The sequence below is a fragment of the Bombus flavifrons genome, chromosome 14 (genome assembly GCF_040668555.2).
Source record: "Bombus flavifrons isolate JBK064 chromosome 14, iyBomFlav1_principal, whole genome shotgun sequence".
Classification (NCBI taxonomy): Eukaryota; Metazoa; Arthropoda; class Insecta; order Hymenoptera; family Apidae; genus Bombus; species Bombus flavifrons.
Window position 1 is genome coordinate 10,615,408 of NC_138455.1, and position 17,119 is coordinate 10,632,526.

General features: G+C 37.0%; 1 protein-coding gene across 7 annotated transcripts in view; it reads right to left on the minus strand.

Annotated features, from left to right (window-relative positions):
- LOC138186590 (E3 ubiquitin-protein ligase Rnf220) overlaps nucleotides 1-17,119 on the minus strand; it is a 213,384-nt gene that overhangs the window by 148,399 nt on the left and 47,866 nt on the right. For 6 of the 7 annotated variants that reach the window (XR_011174927.1, XM_069126605.1, XM_069126604.1 and 3 more), the window contains one exon: nucleotides 12,805-12,942. The exons of the other annotated variant lie outside the window; for it this stretch is intronic. Coding sequence is in view for 5 of the 6 variants with exons in the window: in XM_069126605.1 (XP_068982706.1) it covers nucleotides 12,805-12,942 (138 nt within the window). In the remaining variant the exon portion in view is untranslated. The remainder of the gene's footprint in view (nucleotides 1-12,804; nucleotides 12,943-17,119) is intronic. 7 annotated transcript variants of the gene reach the window in all.

A 17,119-nucleotide genomic window follows, 5' to 3' on the forward strand; every position in this document is an offset into this window, starting at 1 on the left:
ATACGTAGCGTTAACATCTGTGTAGTACGGTACAAAAAAACATCTATGGTAGAATATGAGAAATATACTTTAAATAGAAAATCAGTTTTTTCTGTTTTTTTTAAACGAATATTGTTCGTTCTTTTGTATATATGACATCGTTGTATTTTCATATATTAGGTTGTCCGAAAAGTTTCTTTCGTTTTATGAGCAAATAATAGACGCACAACGTATATTGTTTTATATTATTTTGTCGAATTACGTACGATCTATTTTGTTCTGTTGAGATAAACAGTGTGACGTTTCACAGACTTGGTTTCACGTTTGTACGAAGATTCACTATTGTAAAAAGACAAATTTGCGAAAGAAAGATACTTTTCGGACAACCTAATATATAGAATTTTAATTCTTCAACTTGGAAATAAATTTCTAAATTTGTCTTCGCTTTTCCAATTATCTTCATAAAAATTATAAACTCGCGTAAAATAGATCTTCTATGCAATTAATTAATTTCCATTGGAATATATACTTCTCGTACTTTGCATATTAAAAATCTGAGTATTTCGTTAAGTTACGTTTCAGGTGAAATACTTGGAGGGAAGTAGAGAAGGAAGAGGCGCCAGGCAGTTCGATATTTTAATAAAGAATATTGCAGAACGTCGCAGCACACTTACTTAGTCACACCGAACGATTACGATAAATTAACAGATCTCGTCTTATTCCCCACCGTCTGAGAAGAAAATAGCCGTGGATTCGCTGTAAGTCTCTTCCCCCTTCCCAGCTACTTTCCCGATTTTAATTACCAGTTTAATTAGTCCTGGCCAAAGAAATCCAGTTCATCGTTCGTTCGATCGTCTTACAATTACACGATACATTACCGAAATTTTGATATTTATTCGAGGCTGCTATTTATCCGTTAATTTCCATTTGCCTTCTTTCTTAACGCGAAAGTTTCCTTTCAAAGTTCGACCGTTTAATGTTCGATGGTTTTAAAAGCACAAAGAAACTGCTTCTATAATTTCAGCGTAATATTTAAACGAGAAATGAATCGATCGTCATTTTTGAATTTTTGTTGCCACACTGCAACGAATCCTCCGCCAATCTACGTTCATGCGACACGTTCTTGCTATTTTTCCTCGTACGATGTTACACGCAATTTACATATACTTTGCGGACACCCGGTTTATCAGAGAAACATAAAATCAGGAAATAATAAACGTTCGAATAGGATACAATCGAATGGGAAAAATCTGGCATAATTATCGGGCAATAAGAAATAGCAGGAACATTTCGGTGGAAAAAATCCGCCATATCGGGTATTCTAATGATGGAGCGAAAAGAAAAATTACCAAATGGTAAATAAAATTCGATAAATTCGTGGGATTGATACAGTGAAAAATGAAAAATACGCGAACAACGTGGCGAAGAGTACTCGAATAGCCTCAGCCCCGTTTACAAAACCTGTCTGTAACGCGCACGATTAAAAACACGTTGCATAGCAAAACTCTGCGGTTCATTTTAATGCGGGTGAAATGCAACAGAGCAAAAACTGCAGCTAAAATATGCCGGAACGATGCATAATGCATTCTGCGATAAAATATGAATTTATGCGCGTGCTGAGTTGCACTGTTTCGATTCGATCGACGATTACAAAGCTCCTCTGACCTCTGTAACGCGTGTAATTTTCACGGAATAATTCCGATTAAATTTTGAACCGCTCAGGATACGCACGCACAAATATCATCAGCGTAATCCATCGAAAAATACAAAGCGCGCACTTTTGTTTGTTATTCTCTCTCTTGTATTGGCAAAAATGTGCCGCAACACGTTTCTCATATCTGTTTTTCCTCGTCGGTTCTGCATATTCTTTCGTTTTAAATATTCTTCCCATCTACATTTAGTAGTGGAGCAAATAAATGTAACAATTTTCATAAATACCTGGCGATAATTAGAAAAATAAAAGATAAATAAACAAAGGAATTCGCCCCAAGGATCGTCAAATTTTTCTTCCCCTTTCTATCCTTCAGATTTCGATAATGCTACATTACGTAGACAGAAGCTGTTAATAGTTTACGGTTTATCTGTGCGAAATGTTTCGCGTGTTTCCATAGAAATGGATTACGCACGCTGCCATTATATCTCGTGGTACGTGAAAATGCTTCGAATCTATTCGCAGAATGTCCTAAAATATTCCTAAAATACTTTATTCGACAAAATTCTACGCTGAATTTTATCCAACAAGTTAAAATACTCTCTCTTTTTTTTTAATAAATCCATTACACGCATTTACCGGGAAACTACCACTCAAATAACAGCTGTTGGAATACAACGATATTAATCTTATACAGACACCTACACAGGCATTTGAACAGGACACTTGCATAGGTCCTACTCACTACTGTATAGAGAGTGGGGTTGAAAATCTTTTAAGGAGCCATGGGTCACTACGTACGGGCAGTCTGAGAGGAGTAACTGGCCAACTGTCAACGATCCATAACACTCACTTATATTTGGAATACATTTGGTTCTGTAATTCTGTTTAATAAATATCACCTAATATTATCTCAACACAAACATCGTGTCTTCCACAGATTATTTATCTTAACTTTGAGATTAAATTCTAACAACAGCAAATAAGATAAATAACAAAAGACAAAGGTGACCTCGTCGTTACGACCTAACGACGCAATCCACAGTCACTTAGTTTCCAAACATGGATAGAAGACTGAAAAGGAAGCAGCCAGCAGACCTCACAAAGGACACAACCTAGCAAACACGAAGATGGTATCCCACCGGGAGTAGCCACCCACGTGATAATCTAACAGCTAAAAAATTCTACCAAATGTCCAAACTGGACAAATTGTGAATGTAAACAATTAAATAAAAGAAACTCAGTTTCCAGCCTAATATCATCCACAGCGTCGTCCTTTTCCTCTACCTTCCGATGTACAGCGTCGATCGAGCACCTCGATAAACAGCTGAATCGCAAGCCACGTAACAACCGACGACTCTGCAAAGACGAAGAGGCTGCCCGATTGAATTTCAACAGCTGAATTTCAACGAACGAAACAAATTTCAGTGAAACGAATAAAGAGATACGAGCGTGGTCGAAGGAAGCGTGAGAAGAAGACGAGATTCGACGAGAAGCCACAAAAGCCGGCGTTTCGGTGCAACGCGATTACCAGCAGTACACCACAGTGTACTAGGAAAGGCAGTAACTCGGGACGAAAACTGGCCACGAGGATATTAAGAAGCAACATGGTGGCCGTTAAAATTTATATATTCCTCGGCTCCATTGCCCACTAACTGCGGCACACCTTTAAAAATACCTGGCGTGGTCTACCGAGCCGGAAGGCGGCCTGTGAACCGGCTTAATCGACCATCTTCTGGTGCTGTACCAAAAAATTTGCCGCGCGTAACATCTACGACTTTTCTTAACATCGCCGAAGCCCTCGCGGAACACTAACAACCCTCATCAAAGCTTCTAACGTCCGGTTTATGACGCGACCGGTCTCTGCAGATTTTTCGCTCTGCGAATCTTCTGCCTATTATTTTCCCTCGCTCTTTGATATTATTTACACGAGGAGTTTGATCGCACAAGGAAATCGCAAGCAACCGAGTCATCTCCCCTTGAAAATGGAAATATCGTCGATTTCGACGAATCAAAGTTGCGTTACAACGCGTTAACCCTTTGCACTCGGAATTTTATTTCCATTTCGTTAGCAGCTGCTGCCAACGCTTTCAAGTGCTTCCTTTGAAATTTACTTTAACTAAAAAATATGAGAATTTAAATAAATAAAGCGTTATTGTCGTATTTTGTAATTTTTAAGCGTGTGACGTATCTTGAAACAATTTCCAGAATGCGATCCTGCTTTTCTTTCGCGCGTTTCACGAAAAAAGATGGCAATGAAAGAACGTCGAGTGGGACTCGACAAAGGAACTGCTGAGATAAAAACTGACGGCCAGTCACACTCCACGTAGCAGCGCGAAGGGTTGAACGTTTTTCTATTTTTATTAGGAACAACCGTAAGCTTTCGCGATAACGCGAAGCTTCCAGGTTCGACGGTTTCGTAGCCTTTGGAATTCGTTTGGAAATTGTTAGGAAATCTTGCAAGTTCTATCTTCCATGTTATTTGTCTATGCAGGTACGTTAAAGCGGTATTTGTTGATCAATTAATAATTAGCGATAAAAGACGTAACGAATGCATCGAGCAACGTGACAAACTACGAAAAGCTGATTCCATTTATGTGAAAAGTAAAGATAAAAAAAAAAGAGTATTTATCTTTTTTGGTTATTCGCGTAAATTTTGACAAAATGTAATCTCAACCGTTTCAAGTGTTATGAATTTCCAACGTATTTCGAACACATAGCTATCATCGTGAAAAATATGGAAACTGTTTCTATTTCGTATAAAACACCTCATTTTTGTTATCGCGAAAATTATTTTTAATAAATTTCCTTAATTTCCTGTCATCGATACGATCTTTTTCAACTGATTATTTTATCACCTGCATTTTTTCCCGATCATTGATTTCCGATTAAAACCCACGTACAGTATCTACGATATCTTTTAACTTTCTGTCGATTGGACAAAATTCCGGAAACATGCGACGTATTAAGTGAAACGAGGAAAAACGTGTCTCTGGAATTAAAAACTCTGGAAATGAAGATTTATTTACGTGCGTCATAATCGACAGGAATTAACAAGTTTTATCGATCCCTGTTAATATATGCGCGACACGACGCGTTAGAAATGTATCTTCCGAATCGACTGATAAATTATTCTCACCAGCAATTCATGCAAATAATATTTCTTCGTTCTTAAGTTCTTTTATTCTCTTCTAATTAAAAACTTCGTCGTAACTGAAAGTGTGTCCTAACGCGGAGGGCGAGGACTACGAAAAGAAAGATAATAAATAATAATAATAAATAATTAGAAACTGTATGACACGTTACTATCAAGCAACTGCAGTTTCACCAATAATTAATTTATCGTATCGTTAATTTAATTTCCTTTTTTTTTTTTTGATCTTACTATTCACGTAAAAATAAATAAAACACACAGCTATATATATATATATATATACATATATATACACACATATATATGAATACGATAGATTGGTATCGATTCTAGAAGAGATAGTAATTAATTTGCAATCGAGCATCGCGGTAAAGAGGAGAACCGTGAAATATTCATTTTAATACATAGTATATTGTGTCAAAGGTTGAAAAAATTGGATGAAAAATAATTACAGGTGCGCCGGGATTCGACATAAACACAAGCGTGTTTCCCCTCTAACAGATATTAAGATTGATTTCAATTATCATTCATGGTGTTACGCAAATTTATACAGAAATAAAAAAAAAAACAAAAAATGGCAACAGTTTACAAAACACGGTAATAAAACGAACGCGACTGTTTAAAATGAAACACGATTCGTTGGAATATTTATTTAAAACCATAACGTTTAAAAAGCATACAGGAACACGGTCACAGTAGAAACATATCGAACCAACAATATTAGCTATATAATTGAATATTGATCGAGGTGCTAAAAGTGTTGGCAATGTTGTTAAAAATGAATTGAACAGTGAATAGGATCGCGTAATTAAAAAATTGCTTTTTAAATACTATTTTATCGCGCCAGACAATATCTACGTATTAAAATGAAAATGAACAACTACTACAAATAACAACTATATATTTTTTTTTAATGCAGTTAATCATAGTCCATCGTATTTATTATCACTGTACTTGTACTCGTGTTCGTTCTAACAACTCGCTGCTTAAATTTTCCTTTCGAAATTTATTAACTTATTGACAAAACGATCGAACGTTTCTTAATCTGGTTTGCATTTTTTATATCGCGTTAAATCGTAGAAAATAAATCGCCCTCGTTCTTCCATTATCATTCTATTCATCGAGATGTCTGGATAAAAATAAGACGAGTGGTTTAATGGTCAACAGTCTGTCGAACATTGTTCTCCTTTCTTATCTATTTATTTCATTTCTACGCTCTTTATTCTTTATTCCCAAGGTCGACAGTAAACACCCTATCCAGCCTGCCACGGAATATTTAATTAGTTTTTCGAGCAGAGACAGTTGCCGTCCATAAATGTTAATTGCAGATGAAGTGGTAATAAGAAGCCCCCTAGTCCTCGCCAAGCCACCCTTCTCGCACCCCTTAATTCTTACACCGCTTAACGAGTAGCCGCAAATATTATGCAAGGAAACCCACTGTACAGACATTTTTCTCTCGTTTACGACTTTCTGCGCATCTCGCGAAGTGCATAAACGCGGATATTATCAGCGATCCATTGAACATTTCTTTAAAATTACACCCTAAGATTAATTTATCTCAATCGTTATGGGTTTTCGTACGTATCAATTAATTGGAAATTGTGGAATTCGTTTTGAACAGAGCCAAAAACGCGAAATTGATGTACCAAAGAAGGTAAGTGTGAGACACTTTTCTGTCCAACATTTTCATTTTTATTTCTGTCAAATAATCCAAATTCAAGTCGAGGTCTGTGTCGAGTATATTTTTGGTTTCAATTCTAATTCACCGAGATTATAAAATTGAGAAGATGGATTTTGCGACGATAATAGTTTTCAGATAAAATAAGGCAAGATATTGTAAAGGTAGCTGTAATAGAAAGCCATTCAAAGTCGAAAAGGATCGCAAGTTAGAGACATTTTTCTGTCCAATATTTTCATTTTTATTTCTGTCAAATAATCCAAGTTCAAGTCGAGGTCTGTGTCGAGTATATTTTTGGTTTCAATTCTAATTCACCGAGATTATAAAATTGAGAAGATGGATTTTGCGACGATAATAGTTTTCAGATAAAATAAGGCAAGATATTGTAAAGGTAGCTGTAATAGGAAGCCATCCAAAGTTAAAAAGGATCGCATTTAATCGCGTGAATCGCAAATAAATAACAAGAAACACACATCTATTTCTGGAATTATTGGCAATTATAGTATTGGCGCCAATTTTGAAGTGATTCACGATATTGTACAGTTGCTCGTATTTTAACATTCAGACACAGCAGTATCTGTATATTTGCTTCTTCGTACAAGGATATTTTCATAAAAGACAGAAAGAAGAAGATGGACTCGCATGTAAGAAACAAAGAGGATTTTCTTTTCGTTGAAAATCTATCTATCTTAAATATAGTTAAAAAGAAATATTTTACGCATTTTCAAGCTGCGTCAGATGCTTCGTACGTTCGTATAACAAGCGACGTATTTAAATTTAATTCGTGTAATAAACCAACACAGCATATTCGTGTTCGATAAAACATATACAGAATCTTCTATTTTTCTTAAAGAACGAGATCGAGAATCTACGAGAAACAAAATGTACGCGTATCTATAATGCAAAACAGCGTGCGTTTCTTGACGTATTATAGTCGAATCGGAAAACTAAAATTGGAATAATATCGAAAAATACAGGGAAACGTGCAGCAAGCGACAGATTCGGGGCGCGATCGCTGTAAAAACCAAAATCTCTCGTCCGTGTATCGTGAACGCTCTTAGCCAGCCGGGGCGAGCTCGAAATCGTGGAAAAATCGTTTGAAGCTGCGAGGCGAGAAGAGAGAAAAGATGCGAGAAAAATCACTGACGATCCTCGGTGGGCGATAGAAGGATGGGGATATGGCCAGAGGGGTCGTAGTAGCAAAGGCAGAAAGAACGGAATTTAATTAAGTAAAATTACTGTCGCGCGAAGAGGCGAGAAGCAAACGGGGCGAGGAGGACCACGGGGTGAGAGGATGTTGGCCGAAAAGGTGGCGATGCAAGACGTTACATGGAGACCGGCAGAGGGGAAACGGCAGAGAGACCGGCATAATGATCTCATCCCTCGATAAAAACCTAGTAATAGAAAGTAAACGAATTCAAACAAGGTGGAAGCTACGTTTCTTCTTTTCTTTCTTTAAAGCTGATCCGAAGATTCAAAGAGTCTTTCTATTTGTAATTTTTTAGCTAAGTTACATTTTGTCAAAAGTAAGCAAATGTCGGTATAATTATCGACGATGGTATAGCGATCGCTTTATCTTTCTTTGAAGTTTAACAGCTTTCTTTCGAATCGATTTTTCGAACCATCTAACGCGAATTTTACGTAAAATCGTCCGACCGATCTTCTAATTTTTGATATTCTTTCTCGCTGAAGCTGCTTGTTATATTTGTCGAGGTTGAGGTTGACTGATTGAACAACGAGTGGATGAATTTGTAATAGGAAAATATATTGAAACAAGTATAAGTACATAGTGTACTTATTACAAGTATAAGGCATAGTGTGTGAGGTGAAAATCAAGAGAAATTGTTATTATTTATTCATTTAATATACGATATTGTTGAGATTGACTGATAGAGGAACAAGTGGATGAATTTGTAATAGAAAAATATATTGAAACAAGTATAACTGCAGGCACAGTGTATAAGGTGAAAATCAAGTAAATTGTTATCATTATTTGTTCATTTCATATACGATATTGTTAAGGTTGACTGATTGAACAACGGTGGATAAGCTTGTAATAGAAAAATATGTTGAAATAATTAAAGGTATAAGTATAAGCACAGGTATAATGTATGAGGTGAAAATCAAGTAAATTGTTATCATTATTTGTTCATTTCATATACGATATTGTTAAGGTTGACTGATTGAACAACGAGTGGATAAGCTTGTAATAGAAAAATATGTTGAAATAATTAAAGGTATAAGTATAAGCACAGGTATAGTATATGATGTGAAAATCAAGTAAATTGTTATCATTATTTATTCATTTCATATACGATATTGTTGAGGTTGACTGATTGAACAACGAGTATATTGAAATAATTAAAGGTATAAGTGTAAGTTTATGCTAGTTCAGATCCTTACTGTCTTAGTGTTACTAGACGATGGAATGATAGGGAGCACGTTCATAGAATTATAGCAAAAGGACATTACCAAAAAAGTAAATCTTATAGCTTGGGTTAAAGGCTACAAGGAACATAAATAGAGATCTGTTTATGAGTTCCTTTGTTTCTAGACCTTGCAACCCAAAGTCAGAAAAATTACCCAATTAAAAAATACCGATTTTGATGAACTTTTTACAGAATGATGATACCATTAACAGGTGCGAGACATCTTTTTAATAGCGATGATTGAGTATAAAGGAGTGAGAAAAATCATCAAAGTTCAGTATAACTGCATAAAGTCCTTCTGGAATACTGGAAGCTACTTCAGATAAAAAAATCCAGGCGAAATTCATAGAAATGTATTTTTTAGAGAAATTAACCTACATCAATAGTTTTTAAAATATTGGATTTTTTAAAAACTTTTTTAAAGTTTTTTAAAAACTTGGATTTATTTAAAAAACTGCTTAAAAAAATACAGGTTGTATTATTATTTAATATTCATCTTACGAAAAATATATAATAAGTAACAGCATTTGCAAATAAATGATTCCTCGTTGTAAAATTCAAGTGTAGCATTTGAATGCGTATTCAGGCCCCGGAAAATTTCTCAACCCTGCCCCGCAAAAGGTCACGCCGACTCTGGCCAAAACATACTGTACATTCAAAGGTACAATAATATGCAGCTCTCCTTATTTACAATAATTCTGCGTAATAGCATTCTCCAGGTCACAGATGTACATAAATAAAGATGTAGAGTTTCTCTTGAATTAATTACTTCAACGATATTTATCAGTCCAAGGACGTTTTACGATACGCGGTGACCTTGATTATTTCGCATAAAGTTGAAATTCAAGTGGAATTTTAAAATACAACTGCATCTTGTTATATTGGTTTCAACCGAAGAGAAGGAACAATTGGTAAAATAAAGAATAATATTTTCGTAGTTTCGAGAGGAATGAAAATATCGTTGATGAAAAAATACACGCGTTTATCGTAGCCGAGCATATTCACGATCGTATTAGGCAGAAAAGGAAGAGGGCTAAATAGGATCGGCGGAATTACCCGCTCCGTCTCAACCAGAGTACAACCAGGAACACACGCGTTCATCCCACTGGATCCATGCAATCACGCGAAACGACCATTTACGCCGCGTTTATGAAAAATAATATCTGCTCTCCGGTAAGATCCTCGTCGTCGTTTCAGCGCCAGGAGACGATCGAGGAGAGCGAAGAAAAACCCGAAACGAGTCACTGTTTGTCGTCTTTGAAATTCACCTCTCATAGCCGAATCATGTGCATCCTAGCGAGTTATCGTCGAATGCATAATTTAGAAGCCAGAAGGGGACTCTGTGTTTCCAGATCGAATTTTTTCGCCTACTTTTGCTTTACTCTTCTCGTTCTTTCTCATACAAAATATCGCTTTCTTTCAGAATAGAATTATTTTGCACGTTGTATCGTTAAATCGATCGTTCTACGCTTTGTTGTTTCGTACTTTCGATCGTTTTTCATTAAAATTCCTACTAATTAATTCTCAGTACAATATTCCTTGTCTCGACGAAATATTCCATCTGTCTGAAACTCAAGAGACAAACCGAGGTCTTTTGTCTTTCTTCGATATATTTTAAAATACTTGGTCCGATATCTATTTCGTAAGAGTCTTTAAAAATGTTAAGATGATTTACACTGTACATGTGAACGTGTGTGTAAGCGTCAGAGGGCGTCCAGGCCTTAGTTGAGACAAAAGACGATTGGCAGTCGTTAAGAAGCATCTGGAAGAGTCGGTTGACAACAAGCGTGCGTGCGAGTAGGGTTACGAGGTCTTCAGAGTATAAGATATGTGTATAACTGTTGTGTGCTGAATAAACTAAATTATTTGTATTTCCAAATCCCTCCTATATCTTAACAAAAAATATAATTTTATTTGAAAAGTAAAAATCACGGACACCGTGATATCTCAAAGTGTCTTAAAATAAAAAAAAAAAAAACAATGCCAAGTAGGAAATTTTAACTAAAAAGATCAGACAGATATTCGTAGAATTACGTATTTGAGAATTTAGGAGATGGATGAAATTTTCATGTTACTCGCAGGTGTTTAGTTCTAACGCAGATGCTGTACGTAGCCGACGTTTAACCAGACTGCAGTCGGCTGACGAAAGCGCAAGCTCGTTTACAATCGGTCTTGTTAGATTTGTGGACACGAAGATGAGCATAGCTCGTAGGCTTAGTCCGTGCAAACGCGCAAGTCGATCTTGCAGCTGGATTTCGGGGATCGATGGCCGACTTTAAGCACAGCAGATTCGCGGCAATGAACACTAAAATCGATATCCTAAGCCGAAATTCATCAACGGGACGATATCGACTTTGAGAAGGGCCCTTTAGATTTCAGATTACAGCTGTTCCGTGTTCGAGTAAATGGCAAACAATTTATCGAGTTACCTCTCGCCGGCCGAAACCACCAAAGCGACTACTTCTTTTTATCTAAATCATTCGCATCGTTGAACATTTGCTAATCCACGCGAAGTTTATTTCGCTCAAATCGTTTGAAAAAATTGAATAAACCGATGGTGGGATGGACGGTCAGCGATAGTCAGCGCGTTAAGAAGGTAACAGTGCTCGTTTCGGCAATCGTTAGAGTCGCTGTTAGCCAGCAAATACGTGACGGTAAATTTTTGGCTAATCTTCTAACTCTGCCATGCCGCATTACCCTACCGATCGAAGTTTGTTAAGCCTACTATATATCAGCACTCTGTTGGGAAATGTTAGAATTTGACGACGCACAGGCTTAACGTGATTTGTCGATTCCACGACATACAACGCTAGGCTAGGTGCTACGACGATCGAATTACCTGCGTTTAATCGTTGTTTAGACGAGAGTTCAAATATCTCGCCGATGGTCCTCTTGGTAAATAAGAATTCATTCATTTTCATTATAAAAATAAATCTTCCCAGTACACGTTCGTTATTCAATTAAGCAGTATAATAAATTGGAAACAGGGTTAGTTGTCCATTAAGCGAAAATCGTAATTGTCAGTGGTTAATATAGATATTTGTCGAAGAAATAATACTTATTTATAGATCCTTCGAATCCCAGATAGAACTACTCGATTCCTTTCGCATATTCCGTTCGTGGAATCGTTCAATTTTCAGGACCGCGTTTAAGTCGTCTCTTGCACTTGCTTATCACTAAATAGTAAACTTAGTAAATTCTTATCACAGCGAAAAATATAGCCTAAATGTATCATTTGTTGGTAAATCCCTATCGTCTGAATGGTAAACGAAATTTGTAATTCCGATCGACGATCATCCGAGTAAATGGATTTTCTGAGAGTTTGTTTAAACGATATTGTAACAAACTCTCTTCGAAAAATTTAAATGCCAATCAATTTTCACTTGGATTTTAATTCGTGTAGACTATTACACGCCTAAACTCGGTACGGAGTTAAATAGAATTCTTTTCTTGCAAATAAGGAGACGTTTAAAGATCGCCCAAGGAAATGGCAATCTGATACTGGCGAAGATATTAGGTCGTCCGAAAAGTTTCTTTCGTTTCATAAGACGATAACAGAAGAACAACAATTTCTGTTTTACATCATTTTATTGAATTATATTCCTATTATTACGTTCGTGCATAATTCAATAAACTGATATAAAAGGAAAAACATTGTCCCCCTATTATTTCCTTATAAAACGAAAGGAACTTTTCGGACAAGCTAACGCATTGCGTTGACAACTAAGTGATCGCGGAGTTTGCCATTGGGTGATATCGACAAAATCCGCGATCACTCAGTTGCCAATCGAATAGGAAGAAGCAACAACCTTAGGGATGAAATATATTTAAATGGAAGGGGGCAGGGGGTTGTGTGGAAGAGATCCGTTCTATCTGAGATCGTAGAGGCAATGAAGATGGCTGGTAGGCCTACCTTGGTCGAATACAAGGCAGCGGGTGGTCTTGGCAGCGAGTCCCGGGGGCAGAGCGAACCTGTAGGCCGGGCCCAGCGACAGCCCTAACCCCAGCCCGAGCGCCTCCGCGCCGCATCGGCCCCCGAACACAGGCCCCACTAGAATCACCCACATAACAACGGTCATCAGTCATCAACATCATCTATGCATTATAATATATATTATACAGCGGTCGTTATACATAGTATACACATTTACATCTATAGAGTTCATGCAAACTGTTTCGACAAATGTTAACATATTGGTTATTGTAACATTAATATATTATATATATATATATATAGTGTTTTTGGAGTTTTGAAGAAGATTGTTAGAACTCTTTCTGGATATTTTTCAAACAATTATTATATCACGTGTGTTATCGCTCGAAAGTTTGGAATTATTTCATGAAAAAGGAACTTGGATTGTTCTTTTTTTTTTTTTTTTATAGAAAAGTGTGAACGAATATTGGAGCTTCGATATATCTCAACGTTAGAAGTAATAGTTTTGTCGTCTCACAAGCACTTTTGAAGTAATCATCGGGAAAGAGCTATTATTCGATTCAATGGAGTTATACGTATGTATCTCTGAAGCTGAAAGTTTACTGTTAAGTACGTGTTTCAAATTCCATGGACGTTAAAAACGTGCGCTTATTAGACAACTTTAGCTTGAGTTTGAACTTGAACTTTGATCGTTCCTTGTCAAAAGTAAACGATTATAAATTTATTGCCAAGTAATATCGATATTAGTACGTCGTGGTTGCTTTCACGAAACATTATATTGGTTTTTAGCATCGAGTCAGCACGTGGCATGGGGTTGATCACGAAAGACCCTTTTTCATCTGAAGCAATCCTATCATTGCAATTCATATCCACCGAATTAAAGCCACGATCAATGTTCTTCGCTATTCCTCTGTTAATAATACACAGAAATATCGCTTTCTCTTTAACAGCTGTACGTAACGATCAAAATTCCACGGGAAAATGCACATAACAAAACTACGAATCGAAGAATAACATACGATATGCGAGTTGTTCCTTGAAATAAATCTCTCGCTGACTCGAAACGCGTTCCAGACGATTAATTATATGTCGATACGAAAGTACAATACGTTAGATCTGCTAAAGGAAGAATAGTGGAAAGCTACTTCCGCTCGAAGGACAGGAACGAAATGATAGAAGCAAAAATCTTGCTGCAGTTCCACTAAAATTCACCTGTCTCTCGTTGCGTTAATTAACGATACAGATAAAAGACGATAAAAGATAAGATGCAGCGTGGATATTGCACGGACTTTGCTCTCGTATTGGCTGTAATTATATTCGCGTGGGAGGGAAGAGAAAAAATTGAAGAAAGAAAGAAAGTAGACGAAGAAAGGGAATAGCTGTTCGAAAAAGGTATTTTCTAGGTTCGGTAGATAGAAGCACGTAGCCTAATATCGTGCCTAAGCCACAATCTAAATTCATGTTCGGAGAGGATAAATGCAGCGAGCATAATGCCAGGGGCTTAACACACTTTTAAAATTCAGCCTTTGAGATGCAGAACGCGGAGGTTCTCTTTCTTCGTTCCTTCCCCTCTTCCAGACTTTCGACTTTAGTAGCTTACACACTGATTAAGACACCCGATACAATTAGGCGGCGAAAAGAACCTCAAAGACGGTTCTCTTTACCTGCGCCTTTTGCCCCCTTAGTCGCCCGTATGAAAAATTTAACGGTCGCGTTAGCAACAAAAAAGCTTCTCCTGCTGCTTAAGAAATTTGACAGCAATCTTCTGGAACTTCGTTCTACCGAAAGATACTCGCTTAAACGCCAACCAAGTTTCGTTTCCAAACGTTATTTCTATTCATTCGTCGTTTTAAAGCGTGTTCATACCGACAAGAGGGTGACTGTTCGCGTAGAAATAATTAAAACGGAAAAAGAGGAATATTCCTAATATTGGAATATCTGAAAAGTTCATTGGGAAACGCGGACAAGATTTTCCAAAGGTATCGTATCTGTGTAGTAGAATTAAGATTCGTCTATTGTAAGTTTGTCTATTAAATGGCAACGTTGTGTACGTTACTTAACAAAGTATTATATTCATTTTATGAAAATGTATTAGTTTTTCATTTTCCTTGCACGACACAAATCTTATACAATCATACAATTTTAGAGGTTTGAACGGTTCTTTGCAAAGTACATGGACCAAACCTTGTTCTTCTCTTCTATTTTCAACGAGAAAGGGGCAATTTTAACGAATTTTGAGTTCAACGTCCTTTCGCAAGCTCTATGTGTACGTATTGCGAATTAAATTTTCTGAGTATTGATAAATAATCATGAGAAATTGAGACGTACAACGAAAGAAGGATTTCCATTCTTTGGAGTTTAACCTGTTCTATACTGCTTGAAATTATAAATAAAAATTAGAAATAAAAGGAAGAATACAAGAACTATTTACGTCGATACGCGAGAAAATATAAACTTACTAGGCTATATATCGAGAAAAAAAAATTCATTTTTGCAGAAACGCTGAAACTTGATTCCCATTTTTCCCCATGGTCCCTTCGCAATTCCCCGTCAATCCTTCGTTCCTATTCCTTCGTCTCTTTTCTCGTCTTTCTAAGCTTTTACACTCCGGTCCTGGATACTCCCAACGTCAAACCTACTCGCCGTATCTACACTTTGATTTTTAACGATCGAAAACCCAGCACCGAACCTAAATCGATACACGTGGTACAAAGATAATGGTTAACACCAGAACTGCCGATAGTTAACACGAAACTATTTCTACCGAAAACTAGTGAAAATCACTGGTCTTTAAAAAGTGTGCAAGATTCGAATTACATTTATATCCACGTGTGTGTAAACGCGTCTCTTTCGTTGTAATCTTCCATTATACGGTCGTTAGTATAGTGACGTATTGGGAAATAAATAAATTCTCGATTTTTAGATATTTACAAAAATCTACTCGAAAATCGAGCTATTTATCAGCACAGAAATTATTTGACAAAATGATATAGCACATCATGGGATCGTCGTCTCGATTCAACACAGAGTTGTTTTAACACTTGAACTACCGATAGCTAACACGAAGCTATTTCTATCAAAACCAGTGAAAGTCACTGGTCTTTAAAAAATACCTAATAATAGGACATTTTTATATTTATCGATTTATTGCTTTCTTACAAAAGCAATTCCACGTTACGAAGTACATTTTTGCTATTATCAATCAATCTGGGGCCATCATCGCTAAACGAGAGTCGACAAATTTCTAAAATAGTAGAACCAGTCATTTTCACTGCTGTGACATTTCTAGTGTTAAACGACGAGCTTTGAATTACAATGTCCGCATGGACGAAACGGAGAATCGCTGGTGTAAGGTACTTTTATGGGTAAGAAAAATTCGATGTACATGGTGAAACACGAAGCGGACAGACAGGCTGATACAGGGTGTCAGAAATAGCCGAGACGAGGAGGTAGGGTAGAAAGCGAATCGACTAACAGTGCAAACAGGCAAGGAACAACGTCAGTCCTTGCACCGAAGCTAAAGCAACGAGTCTCGCTTTCTCGATGAATTATTCAAGGTTCTTGATCCGGTCTCTCAACCGTATAAACCGACAGACGGATTCCCGTCCTCTCAATCGACCAGCTACCGATTTTTTCCTTCTTCCAGCTCCGTTTTCTCTCTTTCTCTCTCTTCGTTCCCCTACGTTCTGACAGTTCTCTCCCTTCTTGCGAGTATGTCGACCAGATTAAGATCGCAGAATCGGTTGTCAGCTGCGGTGATCACGATGCGCAACAATCGCACGGTTCACAATCGTTTTGTGCGCCATGTTAGGCAGTCCGCACTGTTTTCCCAAGTTCCACTTTTGCTTCGAGCTTCTCCGTTTTTCTTCTTTTTCGTCGCGTTCTTCTTCATTCATACGATTCTTCGCCGATTTATCACGAGACGATGGATGGATCATTGGAAATTTTCCCGCAAATGTAGGCAGATTCGACGCTGCATGATCGGTCGATCATCGTTTTCGTGCGAAACATTGCAAACACGAATTGCAATAATTAAACCGATTTTAAGAAAGTCCCTGTCGTCTCGATTAGATTTCTATTTGAAGGAATTTGAAAGCGCGAAGATGCGTGAAATGCAGCGTATTCTGCGAAGATATAGAAAATTATATTTGATACAATTGCACTACTAAAAGTTCTATTTATACAAAACGAACCAGACACGTTACAAGGAAATCGTCGCTAAGGATCACAATTACAAATAATGGAGCTTCGTACGAATGGAAGAAACTGAAAACTTCGTGGAAATATTCGATCG